The 15978-nt window shown below is 43.2% G+C and overlaps 1 protein-coding gene across 12 annotated transcripts in view; it reads left to right on the top strand.

Moving 5' to 3' along the window:
* The window catches only part of dlg1a (discs large MAGUK scaffold protein 1a), a 133114-nt gene that overhangs the window by 99484 nt on the left and 17652 nt on the right, over window positions 1–15978 (top strand). For all 12 annotated transcript variants that reach the window (XM_077584792.1, XM_077584793.1, XM_077584790.1 and 9 more), the window contains one exon: window positions 14876–14990. In XM_077584792.1, coding sequence (XP_077440918.1) covers window positions 14876–14990 — 115 coding nt within the window. The remainder of the gene's footprint in view (window positions 1–14875; window positions 14991–15978) is intronic.

Genomic DNA, 15978 nt, shown 5'->3' with positions numbered 1-15978 from the left:
CCCCAGTATATAAGTATAAGACTAGTTTAAGTCTATTGATATACTTAACCTGAATAATTTTTTATGTATGTCTGCTGGGAATGACTGTCAATGCTGTAACCTAGGCAACCATGGTATAACTGATGACTGAGGCTCAGCTAATGGGATGCAGTTCCTGTGGGGGTCTTAAGAATATCACTTACATGATGTACTGTATGCACATGCAAGCATATTGTGTACATGTATGCGGTAAAAATGCTCTTTGTCTTTTGAGTGAGAATATTTGTTTGTCTCTTAGGCCATTTGGCCTGTTTTGTTCATTTAGAGAGGTGATCCAGAATACAGTAGTGCAGATAGTAAATATGGTAAATCATATGCAGCGCTGCTTTTCTGTTAGAACACTCTAAAAATTTCAAATTAAGATCAATTAAATTGTATTTCACTTACTGGTTGCTGTAGTTTTTTACATGCACTGGAAACTTTTTTCTTTGTATGGAGAAACCATTTGTCTGTTAAAGTAAATACAGTCTGTGTTTTAAAGTAACTTGGGGGTTCTTCTATTTTTTACGTCTATTGATTTTTTTTTTGTGTGGACGTATATAGTATAGTAGTGCACTACAAGTACATCGTGTTAAGTAGAGAGCATATAGATAAAGACCTTAGGGCTGCCCCATGCTTTCGAACCCAACCAGGACCGAAACATAACAAAAAATTACCACTGTTGGATTCCCTGCAATGTGAAATCTGCAAGACTGTATCGCGTCTTGAGGCTCCTCGTACAATATGTTATACTGTATCATTTTTTTTATCCATAGAAGCCAGATTGTCAGTCAAGGTTCCTACAAAAAGAGGATGTGGGTGATAATACAGAGTAGTGTGGATACAATGAAAGGCGCTGTCCACATTCATTTACTTGAATAGTGGGCACTGCTTGTGTACATTTTTATCTCAAGCTTCACTATTTGATCCACAGGAACATAAGAAATTATAATTATGGTTAAATACTGTTGTAAAACACAACATATGTGTACTCTATTTAATATATTTAAATGGCTTGTGGTGCACGGCGGGGGCTGTCTCACTCGCTTAAAACCTGGAAATGGTTTTTCACCTGTGTGAAAGCTTCTGTGAAGTATTTTATTTGGTTATGATTTGTGACATCACCACATCGTGCAACTGTGTTTCAAATTTTGAATCGCCGCAAATTCATCCAATCTTGTGGCAGAACCTGCACATTGCGTGAGTGTGCGGTAAAGTTCTGTTGTATCGCTCAGTGTGCGGTAGACCCTTCTTGTTCAGGGTAAAATGTTTCCTGTAAACATATTCTATTATTTACTTTTGTATGATAGAGGATATTTGCACTTAAGGTTGCGGGTATTGCTATATACATTTATCGGTTATATTCAGTTGTTTACTTTGTAAATTACGTAAACAGTTTCAGTATTTTTTTATTACTTGTATGTGTCATGAGCGTACTTATTCCAAGCCTTCTGTCCATGCTGTGAATTGGTCTGCACAACGTGTGTGTGCGTACATGTGTGTGCGTATGCATGTGTGTGTGCTTGCGGGTGCGTGCGTGCGTGCGTGCGTGCGTGCGTGCGTGCGTGCGTGCGTGCGTGTGTGTGTGCGTGCGTGCGTGCGTGCGTGCGTGCGTGCGTGCGTGCGTGCGTGCGTGCGTGCGTGCGGGTGCGTCCTTTTGAGAGTTATATTTGTCTGGTTCCCGTGGCAATATGGAGGTGTAACCTGTGGTGCGCCCTCTGCTTCGACCACATACACACGCAAACACACACATAGATACTTCCGTCTAATGACCTCCACCATGAGTGGAATAAAGTGTGAGTCACACTGTGTGTGATTATTTGTTTGCACAGGTATCCTTCTGTTATTTATATTAGGAACACTACCTGCTGTCATCAAATTCAGAGCAGCATGCTACGGATCTAATGTCATCAGAATGTGTGTACATTATAGATCAGGGGTGTCAAACATACAGCCTGCGGGCCGGATTAGGCCCACAAAGGGGTTTAATTTCGGCCCGCGAGATGATTTTGTAAAGTAAAAACAAATTAGTAGTCAGACCAATTAATCAGCTGGCCACAATCAAAACATATAAATCCATAATTTCACAAGCAATCTCAGATGAGCAATGCAACTTGTACATGTAATTGCACTGGATGTCATTATTTTACACACCACCTAAAGCTACAGTTTGTTAAATAATAATAATAATAATAATTACAGACCGACATAAACGTGTTAAATACGACACAAATTCAATTACTGGTAACCAACACACATGACAATGATTAACGTCATTCATTAACTGTACCACACAATGCATTCTGGAAAGAATACATATGCAAAACGGGTAGCTACAACACGTCCAGAACTCATACAGGCAAAATGTTGCTGCATTCCATTTGCATTTGTGTTATTTTTTTGGAACAATATAATTACAGTTGAGCCCCGCAATGTAGGGCTAACCCACAAATAGCGAAAATCGTTTGTTATATACTATTATTTTACCGATCCGGCCCGCTTAGTAATATATTTTCCTCCATGTGGCCCTTGAGCTAATATAAGTTTTACACCCCTATTATAGACAGTCACAGCTTTATGGAAATGTTCTAAATATAATGATGAATCAAAGCTATCATGAATGTTTTGCCTTTCAGAGAAAGATAATAACGTTTTATTGTCAGAGGGGTGTTAATTTAACAATATTTAAAATATATAATACAAATAAATATGCCATTGCTGCTTGTCATTTTATTTCAACATAGTCCCTTGAAACCAAAATATGCCACAATATGGCTCCAAAGTAAATATTTTCACTTGGCTTGGCCACAAAACTTGTGAATGTGTGAATTGTTAAGTGACTTTAATGAAGGATAGAGTGACAAATGGCAAACAAATTTGAAACAGTATGCTGTAGTTATTATGGTTGTACACAAGTTTGCTGTTTGGTGTAACTGTAATCATAATGCATACAGTATAATGATTTGGTTACTTCAATTAGTTATAATACAAATAGAAGAATAGTGTCAACAACAGCCCTCCTCTAAGTGTTGTAACTACACTGTGAAGGGAAAAAAATTAATAAAATAAATCTCCATCACTGAGGCTGATGTAATGCACTCTAGACAACAAGTCTTCCAACATTACAACCATATTGGTCGTTTTGCCATGCACCAAAATTTAACCAAGTGTTACGTATTGTAGTTTAGCGACCTCTATCAGACAACCATTAATGGAGTTAATGGGACTCGAACCCGGGTTGTCTGGTCGGAAGACTAACATCTGTCTTACTGAGCTATCAGCCCTGTAATTATTTCAGTGTTTTTTAGTGTTGACATGTTGACAACGGTGTTGACATGACCGGTATGTCAATTCGTCGCCAGCGGGACTAATGGTTAGGGTTAGTATTAGGCTTTCAGTGAAGTTGTACACATTACTCACCTATTCGCTGTTGTTGTCCTCAAACCAAAGCTGGAATAGTATTGCTTTTGCACTCTCTACTCTAGTAGCCGCAAAACTATTTTGGATTAAGTTGAGGAGCATTGTTTAGACAAAAGTTGTGCTTTGCTGTGACCTTGTGGAATCTATCAGCATTTTTTTTGGGCTGAGGGTGGGAGTTATTTGCTGATTTTTGCTATTCACGGCAGAAGACAGTCCCTAACTAGAGGGTAAAGAGGAAAAAAGAAAAAATGGGCAATGATTGGCCTGCTCGTGGCCAGTGTATCACAAGTTGGGGGAATTTCAGTGTTTTATGTATTTCTCAACAATTCATGTTGGTGAATGGTTGCCAGTCTGCAAAAGGCCTGGTCTGAGAGGTGAAACACTTCCCTCTGCTATCAACTTGAAAGCCACACTGCAGTGCAAACAGAGCGAGGTTGCAGAGGCCTTAGGTCTCATCTCATTTCTTTTTTTGCCTAGTCAGTAACGCATGTAAAGTATGGGAGAAACTGGGTTATGTCATCAAACTCACTCGCTGATTTGTAGCATACAGATATCTTGGTGAGTAACATACAGTGACATGCAGTGAGCTCTAGGTTTGGGTAGTCAGGCAGTCGCAAATTGAGACGCACATACCAATTACAAATTTGTGTGTCGGCAGGCGAGTGTACAACCTATCCTAGGGTGAGCATATTTTCATTTCCAAAAAAAGAGGACACTCAGCCTGACCTTGAGATACTTGAAACTTAGATACAAGATGCCATACATTCAAACTATTTTAACATATGCCTTCTCTGAATGGGTAGAAAATAAAACAAAAATCATTACTCTCTTTTTAAGTCTTACATTAATTGCACCACAATCTTTTTTTCTTTTCTTTTTTACTCCAAGCCAGGTTTGTACCCATCGCCTCCGGTGCGGCAGCTTAACATTTGCCACTCAGCTTAAGTTATGGGCCACCGTCAGCCAGTCACAGTAAACGTTGCAGTGCCTCCCATTTGCCTCACAACGAAAAACAGGCAATTTCGAACCCATCTATCTGCACACCCAAAAAGAATGTAATAAAGTGAATAGCTCCCTGTAAAACAGCCTAATTCCTCACAAAATCAAGCTAACACAATAGCAATGCCAAACACCATGTAAAGTGAAACAACCAGTTAATTGAAGCACATCCACAAAGCCAATCTTTCCTTTTTCACCATTCTTTGTGAAAAGTACAAATAATTATTTGTCCCTTACTTTGCTGAATAACCGGTCTCCCGGTCTCCCGGTCTCCCGGTCTCCCGGTCTCCCGGTCTCCCATCCTTCAAAAGATGGCGTTTTCCCTAAAAAAAAAAAAGGCGTATAAAAATAGTTTTATATTCTCCAGAGTGGTGTCATCTTACCGCTTTGCTGTGCACTAAGTGTGTTTTCAATGCACTGTGCGTACGTACTGTATGTTCGCATAAGAATAATCCAGCAACGTAAAAAAGCTGCGTAGCGATCTGCTTATTTGCGTAAAGGACTTTTCTACTGGGAAACTGAACACACATTGCTATGCGGACAGGGCTAGGAAAAGCACAGTAGCGGTGTGCCTTCAGGAGGATAATTTTTGCAGCATGTTTACCTGTAGGCCAGACAAAGTCATTTTTAATTGACGTATGAAAATCACCAAATGTTGTCACGTTTAAACCTGTAGGTAGTGTAGGCTTTCTGAAATGAAATTAATTATTAAAATAAATAGAAAAAGCCGAACAGTTTCAACTTTCATTTTAGCCTGGGGCAGGCAGTGCCTGTCTTGCCTATCCTGACCGCAATGTCACTGGTAACATGCACAATAGCATGGGTTAAAAAAAAGAAAGCAGTGCACTAAAACAGAAAATAAATGTGTGACAATGCGAGAGGAAATTGTTTCATCACTAATGACTAGCCATTAGTGGCTTAGGTAATTCATTTGTTTAGTGGTTAGTAGCAAAAATGTAATACTTGATCAAGGGTTGCCCCAGGCAAAGAAAGAGTGTGTCATGGTGCAGTTTTGGAAAATAATAATGCCAAGTCGGGCAGTGACCCACCAAATCCAGCAAAGGGTAATGTGATGAATAAGCCTTACGGTGCGTGGCTTTGTGTTTGACATGACTGCTGCATTTCTGCCACCAAATCGACTGGAGTTCAACAGTAATGCCTCCATGTGCATGTCATGAATTTTTAATCAAAAGCTTAAGATAGGCAGTATTGATCAGCTTTATTCAAGATCTGTGTGACATTTCCATTGTAAAATATATGGTATAACATTTCAGTGGTTATTTGTTAATATGTGTGCATCAGTTTATATATGAGTGGAACCTCAAAATGAAGAGTGTCAAATTTAAAATGTGATCTTGTCCCGTGTGATTGCCTGGTGTGGGACTACTGTAGTAATGCCTTCTGTTTGACTTCAGTATAAATCACTTGGATTACACACAAATGTCACTGCCATGCACTGTACACACACACACACACACACACAGTCCATGTCTGTCGCCAGCCATGCTGAGGTGATGCACAGAGGATTATCTTCACTTCTGTTAGTCTGCTTATTACACTCAGCGTGACTGTATGTATATGTGTGTGTGGGTGGGGGTCTGTATGCATGTGTGGGTGCCATGTAACAGTTCTTAAGTAGATTATTAACTGCTCAGCTAGGCTTTCACTTAGAAACTTGTGGAAAGATGATCTCTCTCGGTGAAATCTTGAGTACTATTGCTTGCTAAAGATGTAGCATTTGTCAAGCTTCCTTGAGTTATGGATTACAGTGATGAAACACACAGAAGGGAATTTTTTTTCGATGTAACGGTGCATATGAAAATACCCCCCCATCATCAGGTTTGTGGGAGCAAGAATCGATAAATAAAAGGTAAAAAAAGACGTTGCTGTAGTGGTGCAATGCACACTATATGTAGTTTGTTAGTAGATTATTAACTGCTCAGCGAGGCTTTCACTTATAAACTTGTGGAAAGATGATCTCTATCGGTGAAATCTTGAGTACTATTGCTTGCTAAAGATGTAGCATTTGTCAAGCTTCCTTGAGTTATGGATTACAGTGATGAAACACACAGAAGGGAATTTTGTTTTGATGTAAGGGTGCATATGAAAATACCCCCCCATCATCAGGTTTGTGGGAACAAGAATCAATAAATAAAAGGTAAAAAAAAGATGTTGCTGTAGTGGTGCAATGCACACAATATCTAGTTTGCGCACTTGAGATGCATAATGCAGTAAGGCAAGGGAACATTGCTACTCCTGGAGGGATGAAGACGACGAGCAGAGGACCAAAGATTGTAAAGGTAAATGAAAGAAGGATAGATGTGAGTATTATGAGCCTGAGAGCCATGACTGTAGTCTTTGTCATCACCCCAACCCCCATTGGTTCCTTCTGTCCTCCCACTCTGACTTATTTGACTCTCTCTCACTCCAGGCTTTTTATTCCCTCCCTCTTTCTCCTCTTTTTTAGGGGGGGGGGGGGGGGGGGTCTTACCTCATTTGAAGTCATGTCTTCCTTTGTCAACTGTGGCTGTTGCTTTAAGATTGTGCACGTACTCGCACACACACCAGAGGTGGCATTTATGAGTAAAAAAGTGACAAACTGCACAAAGATCCTTTAAGTAGGGCTGCTATATTATGAAGGAAATATTAATCACGATTAATTTGGAAATAATTGCAATCACGATTAGGACAATCATTAGTTTTTTGGAACAATACAAAAAAATGTTTAATGTAAAAAATATTAAGACAAATACATTTTCTTTGAAACACTATAATTATGCAAACAAGATTTATTAAATCAGTCAACTTACAATAAAAAAGGTGCAAATATATAAATTTAAACAACCCCAAATTAGTATTGATAATCTTATTTTTGTTTAGGATATGCCAATTTTGTAATTGCGGATTGTAATAATTGAAATTGTAATTGAATTCCGATTAATTGCACAGCCCTACATTTAAGTATTTCAAGGTGGAGCCACGAGTCCTCTTTTTTGGAAATCAATATATGGTGAAATTAATACTATTCTAGTTTGAAGAAAGTCCCAGGTAACGAGTGTTGCTACTGAAGATGCACTTTTGCATATTATCCTGGTTTATTTATAGGCAAAAATTAGTGTGCAGTTAATTAAACCCCACCCCCGAATTAAACTAAAAAATGCCTGGTCAAGCTTATTGTGAATGTGTGTGGGTGCTGACTGATTCCCTGGGCCAAAGTAGGGCAGGAGAGCCTAGCATCACCTCGCTTTTCTGCTGCATGAGTGACCCGAGGAAACAGCGCGTGCTTGTGTGCGTGTGTGTGCCTTAAAGCAAACTGCTGTCAGAGTGGGAGGAGCAACCACAGTGAAGAAGAGAGCCAACAAGAGGAGCACAATCGAGAGAGAGCCTTAGCATCTGTTGTTTCTGTAGCAGCCGAGCGGCACCTGAACAATTTTTAAATACACACATTTTTTTTCTTTTGCATATATACTTTCATTTCTTTCCCCATCGGGCATGCCCACATATGGGGGTTCTCTGAACTACTTGTCCTTTTTTTTTATGTACACTTGTGTTGTATCTGGCTTTTCCTCACATTCACATCCTGGGACTCTACCACTGACACTGATCTAAAAGCCCTTTATCAGCATCATATCAGCACGGAAGCCAAGCTTGCCATCAGCATGTGAGTAGAGCAGAGACAAAAGCTGAACTGACTTGCTATCTTAGTGCCAACATCGAAAAGAAAATTGCATTTTTGCTTCTACCTTTTTGATTTTGCAGTGACTTTTACAGGTTTAGCAGAGAGTCAATGTCATCTTTGTTCTAATCTATCATTCTTTCTCTTTTGTGAGAGTCCGTGAAAACACTTCCAGGACTGTGGTCCAGTGGCTAAAAGCATTGTCAGTGATGTTGAAACACTGTTGGTTTAGTATAAACAGTCACATTTGCTCTTATTTTTTTGTCTGCTCCACTGGTCCGATTCTAACTGTACATTACTGCCACACTCACACCATCATGTTCAAACACTCAGCCTCTTAGAATACAATGGTTAGCGCACCTCTGACTTTCTCCTTGAGTTGATTTCTTGACCGTATGAGTTTCGCTGATGTCTCTGTTTTGCACAAACATAACCTGGAATTGAATAATTACAATCATCTTGTCTGCTGCTCATGATTTTTGTTTATTTAGAAAGTTCAGTTTTCCGCTCATTTTGCATTTAGTGCATGATATAATGATTCTGTCTGACTTGATTCTGTTTTGTGTTCTTTACGCTGTGTATTGTTCTTTCTATCTTGCTTTAAAGCCCATGATATTGTTTTCAGGCAGCATGGTCCGAGACGTCCGAGACAGATAATGTGTCTGTTAATTCAATGGTGTGAAGAAAAAATACCTAATCTAATGATGTAAGATTGAAGGTGATAGACTGCGGTCAATGATTGGGGGCATCTTGATTCCCATTTAAAGGTCACTTCCGTTGTCTTGAATTCAGTTCTCCATTTAATTCATGCTCCTATTATCATGCCCTTGCATGGAATATTCTGCATTAATTTTAGCATGAATCACTATCTTCCTTAAAATGTGGCAGGAGGATGATGATTTAATATGTAAGGGGAGGGGGAGGGTTGGGGGTCAACATTAGAAAGGTTCTGAATATCTTTGGTTTGTGTTTGTGTGTATATGTGTTTCCTACCTGTTAGTTGTGCACCTCAAGTGTAATTTGAATTACCGTGGCTTTGATTGGATTCTGTCCACCGTAATGGTTCAGTAACATACACACATCCCCATTTATCAAAAATCTTCTTGCAGGCTTTTTGCCAGTGGCATTGTGATCAAGTATGGTGTTTGGAAGACATGTTTTCAACTGTGATCACATAAGTCATATATTACTGTAAAGAAGGTACAGCCAATACAAACAATTATATCACTGTATATGTTGCATGAATAGACATTACAGAGTTTTTATTGTTTGGTTTTGACAGTCACAGATTATCCATTTGAATGCTAACTCAGACCTTTGGGTGGACCTTTGGCTGTTGTCTCGTGCATGTGTTGGTCTGTCCCAGGCAGTCTGTTTTCCTTCAACATTCCCCCCCAAAAAAGCAAGATTGGATTTTATGAATACAGCACTTAAAATTTTGCCTGGAAACCAGACTCATCGCTGTACCATTGAGTGAGTCTGGACACAGTCACTAATCAAGCGCATTTCTGAGGTGGGGCAAACCTAACCAAACAGAAAGAACCAGTCAGTGAAGTTCCTACGTATTTTGACCTTGTGTAGTTGCGGTAGTTGGCGGACAAATATAGCCGACATTGAAATGTGCATCGTGGTGGAGGGGTTTGCGTGTCCCAATGAGCCTGGGAGCTATGTTGTCCGGGGCTTCATGCCCCTGGTAGGGCCACCCAAGGCAAACAGGTCCTAGGTGAGGGACCAGACATAGCATGGCTCAAACGACCCCAATGACGAATACAAACCTTGGATTTTCGTTTCCCTTGCCCGGACGCGGGTCACCGGGGCCCCCCTCTGGAGCTAGGCCTGGAGGTGGGGCTCGAAGGCGAGCGTCTGGTGGCCGGGCCTATACCCATGGGGACCGGCCGGGCACAGCCCGAAAAGGCAACGTGGGTCCCCCTTCCCATGGGCTCACCACCGGTGGAAGGGGCCAAAGGGGTCGGGTGCGCAGTGAGTTGGGTGGCAGCCAAAGGCGGGGGCCTTGGCGGTCTGACCCCCGGCTACTGAAGCTAGCTCTGGGGACATGGAATGTCACCTCTCTGACAGGGAAGGAGCTCGAGCTGGTGTGCGAGGCTGAGAAGTTCCGACTAGATATAGTCGGACTCACCTCCACACACGGCTTGGGTTCTGGTACCAATCCTCTCGAGAGGGGCTGGACCCTCTTCCACTCTGGAGTTGCCCACGGTGAGAGGCGCAGAGTAGGTGTGGGCATACTCATTGCCCCCCAGCTAGCCGCCTGTACGTTAGGGTTTACCCCGGTGAATGAGAGGGTAGCCTCCCTCCGCCTTCGGGTGGGGGGACGGGTCATGACTGTTGTTTGTGCTTATGCACCGAACAGCAGCTCAGAGTACCCACCCTTTCTGGAGTCCTTGGAGGGTGTGCTGGAGAGCGCACCCCCTGGAGACTCCCTCGTTCTACTGGGGGACTTCAACGCTCACGTGGGTAATGACAGTGAGACCTGGAGGGGCGTGATTGGGAGGAATGGCCCCCCCGATCGAAACCCGAGTGGTGTTTTGTTATTGGACTTCTGTGCTCGCCACGGACTGTCCATAACGAACACCATGTTCAAGCACAAGAGTGTCCATATGTGCACCTGGCACCAGGACACCCTAGGCCGTAGTTCGATGATCGACTTTGTAGTCGTGTCATCGGACTTGCGGCCGTATGTGTTGGACACTCGGGTTAAGAGAGGGGCGGAGCTGTCAACTGATCACCACCTGGTGGTGTGTTGGCTCCGATGGCGGGGTAAGATGCCGGTCCGACCATGCAGGCCCAAACGTACTGTGAGGGTCTGCTGGGAACGTCTGGCAGAATCCCCTGTCAGAAAGAGTTTCAACGCCCATCTCCGGCAGAGCTTCTCCATTGTCCCGGGGGAGGCGGGGGACATTGAGTCCGAGTGGACCATGTTCCGCGCCTCAATTGTTGAGGCGGCCGATCGGAGCTGTGGCCGTAAGGTGGTTGGTGCCTGTCGTGGCGGCAATCCTCGAACCCGCTGGTGGACACCAGCGGTAAGGGATGCCGTCAAGCTGAAGAAGGAGTCCTATCGGGCCTTTTTGGCCTGTGGGACTCCGGAGGCTGCTGACGGGTACCGGCTGGCCAAGCGGAATGCGGCTTTGGCGGTCGCTGAGGCAAAAACTCGGGCATGGGAGGAGTTCGGTGAGGCCATGGAAAACGACTTCCGGACGGCTTCGAGGAAATTCTGGTCCACTATCCGGCGTCTCAGGAGAGGAAAGCAGTGCACCGTTAACACTGTGTATAGTGGAGACGGAGTGCTGTTGACCTCAACTCGGGACGTCGTGAACCGGTGGGGAGAGTACTTCGAAGACCTCCTCAATTCCACCAACACGCCTTCCTTTGAGGAAGCAGGGTCTGGGGACTCTGAGGTGGGCTCCCCTATCTCTGGGGTCGAAGTCGCCGAGGTGGTTGGAAAGCTTCTCGGTGGCAGGGCCTCGGGGGTGGATGAGATCCGCCCGGAGTTCCTGAAGGCTCTGGATGTTGTGGGGCTGTCGTGGTTGACACGTCTCTGCAGCATCGCGTGGACATCGGGGACGGTGCCTCTGGATTGGCAGACCGGGGTGGTGGTTCCCCTTTTTAAGAAGGGGGACCGGAGGGTGTGTTCCAACTTTAGAGGGATCACACTCCTCAGCCTCCCAGGTAAGGTCTATTCAGGGGTGCTGCAGAGGAGGGTCCGTCGGGAGGCCGAATCTCGGATCCAGGAGGAGCAGTGTGGTTTTCGTCCCGGCCGTGGAACAGTGGACCAGCTCTACACCCTCAGCAGGATCCTCGAGGGTGCGTGGGAATTCGCCCAACCAGTCCACATGTGCTTTGTGGACTTGGAGAGGGCGTTTGACCGTGTACCTCGGGGAGTTCTGTGGGGGGTGCTTCGGGAGTATGGGTTACCGAGCCCCCTGATACGGGCCATTCGGTCCCTGTACGACCGATGTCAGAGTCTGGTCCGCATTGCCGGCAGTAAGTCGAATTTGTTTCCGGTGAGGGTTGGACTCCGCCAAGGTTGCCCTTTGTCACCGATTCTGTTCATAACTTTTATGGACAGAATTTCTAGGCGTAGCCGAGGCGTTGAGGGGGTCCGGTTTGGTGGCCTCAGCATTGCATCTCTGCTTTTTGCAGATGATGTGATGCTGTTGGCTTCTTCAAGCCGTGACCTCCAGCTCTCACTGGAGCGGTTCGCAGCCGAGTGTGAAGCGGTTGGGATGAGGATCAGCACCTCCAAATCCGAGACCATGGTCCTCAGTCGGAAAAGGGTGGAGTGCCCTCTCCGGGTCGGGGAGGAGGTCCTGCCCCAAGTGGAGGAGTTCAAGTATCTTGGGGTCTTGCTCACGAGTGAGGGTAGGTTAGAGCGGGAGATCGACAGGCGGAACGGTGCAGCGTCTGCAGTGATGCGGACGCTGTATCGGTCCGTTGTGGTGAAGAAGGAGCTGAGCCGAAAGGCAAAGCTCTCGATTTACCGGTCGATCTACGTTCCTACCCTCACCTATGGTCACGAGCTGTGGGTCGTGACCGAAAGAATAAGATCCCGGATACAAGCGGCCGAAATGAGTTTCCTCCGCAGGGTAGCCGGGCTCTCCCTTAGAGATAGGGTGAGAAGCTCGGTCATCCGGGAGGGACTCAGCGTCGAGTCGCTGCTCCTCCACGTTGAGAGGAACCAGTTGAGGTGGCTCGGGCATCTGGTTCGGATGCCTCCTGGACGCCTCCCTGGGGAGGTGTTCCGGGCATGTCCTACCGGCAGGAGGCCCCGGGGACGACCCAGGACACGCTGGAGAGACTATGTCTCTCGGCTGTCCTGGGAACGCCTTGGGGTCGCGTCGGATGAGCTGGCTGAAGTGGCTGGGGAGAGGGAAGTCTGGGCTTCCCTGCTAAAGCTGCTGCCCCCGCGACCCGACCCCGGATAAGCGGAAGAAGACGGACGGACGGACGGACGGACGGAAATGTGCATGTTGCGCTTCTCCCAGATCATGAACATATAAACACATTACAAGATATGAAAATAAAATTGAAAGAAAGAAAAGAATCAGTAGATGTTATAGTTCAACGCAGTTTACATGTTCAAACGAGTAGGAAGAAGTACAAGAATTTATCTAGTCCTATCCCATATTACCCATAATATGTTAATACACTAATAGGTTATTCTTTTGCAATTACTGTATATATAAAAAAAAATAAAAAATAAAAATTTGGGGTCATTTTTTAACACTAGTTTTAAACCTCTTTTTGAACACCGCACGCGATTCACACTTTTCAGTTGTTCCATAAATGGATACCCTTTTGCAGAACCATTCATTTGCTTTATTTTTGTTCTTGTAATTTTTTTAATTGACTTGTGTCTCTTAACTTATAACAACAACCCTGTCTGGTCTTGAACAGCCTCTGGATACTGTGGCAAAGTTGATTATTGCATTTTGTACATTATGAGTGCTGTTTTTTAGTTTGACTAAGTCGTAGAATTTGAGAGTGTTTAATTTTATAAATAATGAATTGGTTGGTTCTATATAATTGGAACGGTTAATAACTCGTATAGCTATTTTTTGTGGCTGGAAGGCGGACTGAATATTGGTTGTGTATTACCTCATATCTCCTAGGGATATAACGATATCCAAACATCACGATACGATATTATTCAATTCAATTTATTTCATTCATTTGTGAATGAGAAAAAAGACAATATAAAGCAATATTGAAATTCAAAGTAAAGTAAAAGCAATGAAAGTGGACATATATAAGTAAAACTTGTTTTGTCTGCCCCTGATCAACACAAAAAAACAACACAAGCAAAATGAATGACAGCAAGCGGTCAAGGCGCTTTCAGTATAACAATTATACAAAATAATTCTAAAACTGTGTGTCCTTGTGCTATATATATATTTGCAATAACTGTGCTTGTATACATTTTTTTTTAAATACAAATAGACTGGGAAGATTTTGTTTTACAATCCAGATTTTTCCACAGACTGACACCTTGAGTTGAATCGTTCTTTTTGTTTTGTTCTATGTTTAGTTTTGGAAAAAATGTCTGTTCCTCTTAAGTTGTACTCACTTTCCCTTTTTATTAATTTGGTTTGTATATTAACTGGTAAAATTTCATGATGGGCTTTATACAATATTTGAAGGCGGTTAAACTCCATCAACTCATTAAATTTTTAAGTTTTTAGTTGATGGATCCACAGAGAGTTTGTGCAGAGGCTTGTTGCGCTGTAGTGTGTTAGCAATTCACTGCTCTTTGCATTGATTGGCCAACTGGTAGCTCACTTGCAATTTATTGCTTGACATTCAGCTTGAATGGGGAAACAGTTGCTCACTGCTGTTTAAAATTGTATTCTCGTATAAACAGGAAACACATTTGCATCGGTTAAGAGGATGAATAATCGCATTTTGATGTTGTATTATTGTACGTACTGTATGTGTTCAAATTAATGAAAATGAATTCCAGTTGGGTTGTTTTGTTTCATTCTAGGCTACGGGCAAATTTGAGAGGAAAAAACACTCCAGTGATCTGCTACTTGAACATCCCTGTGTGGATTCAGTACCCATGTGTTATGTTCAGTGCAGCAGCTGAAGTCACATTTGTCTATTGTGTCTAGTGGTGATACATGGCATCTCATGTTCTGATTATTACATCTAATGTAGAGTACATACCTATTCTGATTGACTGGTTGTCCCAAAACTCACTAACAGAATCTCAACATGCCTTCCTTCTATGTGTGTGTGTGTGTGCAGAATACAGTCGTTTCGAGGCAAAGATCCATGACCTGAGGGAACAGATGATGACCAGCAGTGTCAGTTCCAGCTCCACGTCACTCCGATCCACTCAAAAACGCACACTTTACGTCAGGTAATGCACAACATAATGACCCTCATCGTGTCCTTGTCGTGCATCTCATCAACAGATGTGATAATTATTGTGATATGATGGGAAAGCTTCAGGGTATTATACTCAGGCCCCATCCAGACGGAAGCAAAGCCGGCTTCGTTCCTCAAACAAATCTCGTACACACAGAAGCATTTCAAGACTTGCGTGTGTCCAAAAGAAGACGCTGAGGACGTTTAACGGCTGTAATGTATATGCCAAGTCATGGAGTGGCTCTGTAGCGCAGCAACAGGGAGTTAACGGAAAGCGTAGAAGAAGAATCAGCGAAGAAGACGAACACTTTTTTTTTCTAACTTTATTGCGATCTACAGAACAAACATGGCTTTGCATGTACCGAAACCACATGAAAAAGACAAACACAGGAGAAGTGACAATGGCGGGTGATTCAAGTACAACACCACTTGTTGAACGTGGGAATAAAGAAGCAAAATATTTTGCTGCATAAGCAAGCTAAGGAGACTGCGCAAAACAACTACGACACGGCTATCCGCTATTGTGGTTGACAGACTGATGGTTCGCACGCAGTCACAAATTGCCGCATACGTCATCAATCTGAGACAATGCGTCATCATCGAGCTGCGACCATTACGTCATCACTGGAGGAGTATCCTGCATATGTTGTCCAGACGGATGCGTACGGGAAAATTACAAGTATGGAGGATTTAGATTTGTTATTATATGTGGGTTTGATTTACTGCTTGTCGTGAACTGTATTCTGATGTTAAACTGCCAGTTGTGTACAACAATGTCAACCAAAAAAAAAACAGTTCAATCATGTATTCCTGTTAAAAATTGCTGCGATAAATTTTTCTTGGCTATTTTCATTAGAGCTGAGAGATTACTGTATGTTCTTTTAAATTACTAGAATATTATTGATTTGAATTTGATTTGAAGTTATATTGACATTGACCTTAACTCTTTGACTGCCAGACGTTTTCAGAAACGGGATGTC

This window comes from Vanacampus margaritifer, chromosome 13, assembly GCF_051991255.1.
Source record: "Vanacampus margaritifer isolate UIUO_Vmar chromosome 13, RoL_Vmar_1.0, whole genome shotgun sequence".
In the NCBI taxonomy this organism is placed as follows: domain Eukaryota; kingdom Metazoa; phylum Chordata; class Actinopteri; order Syngnathiformes; family Syngnathidae; genus Vanacampus; species Vanacampus margaritifer.
The sequence above is the reverse complement of the archived record's forward strand: the minus strand, read 5'-3'. Positions and strand labels throughout refer to the sequence as shown.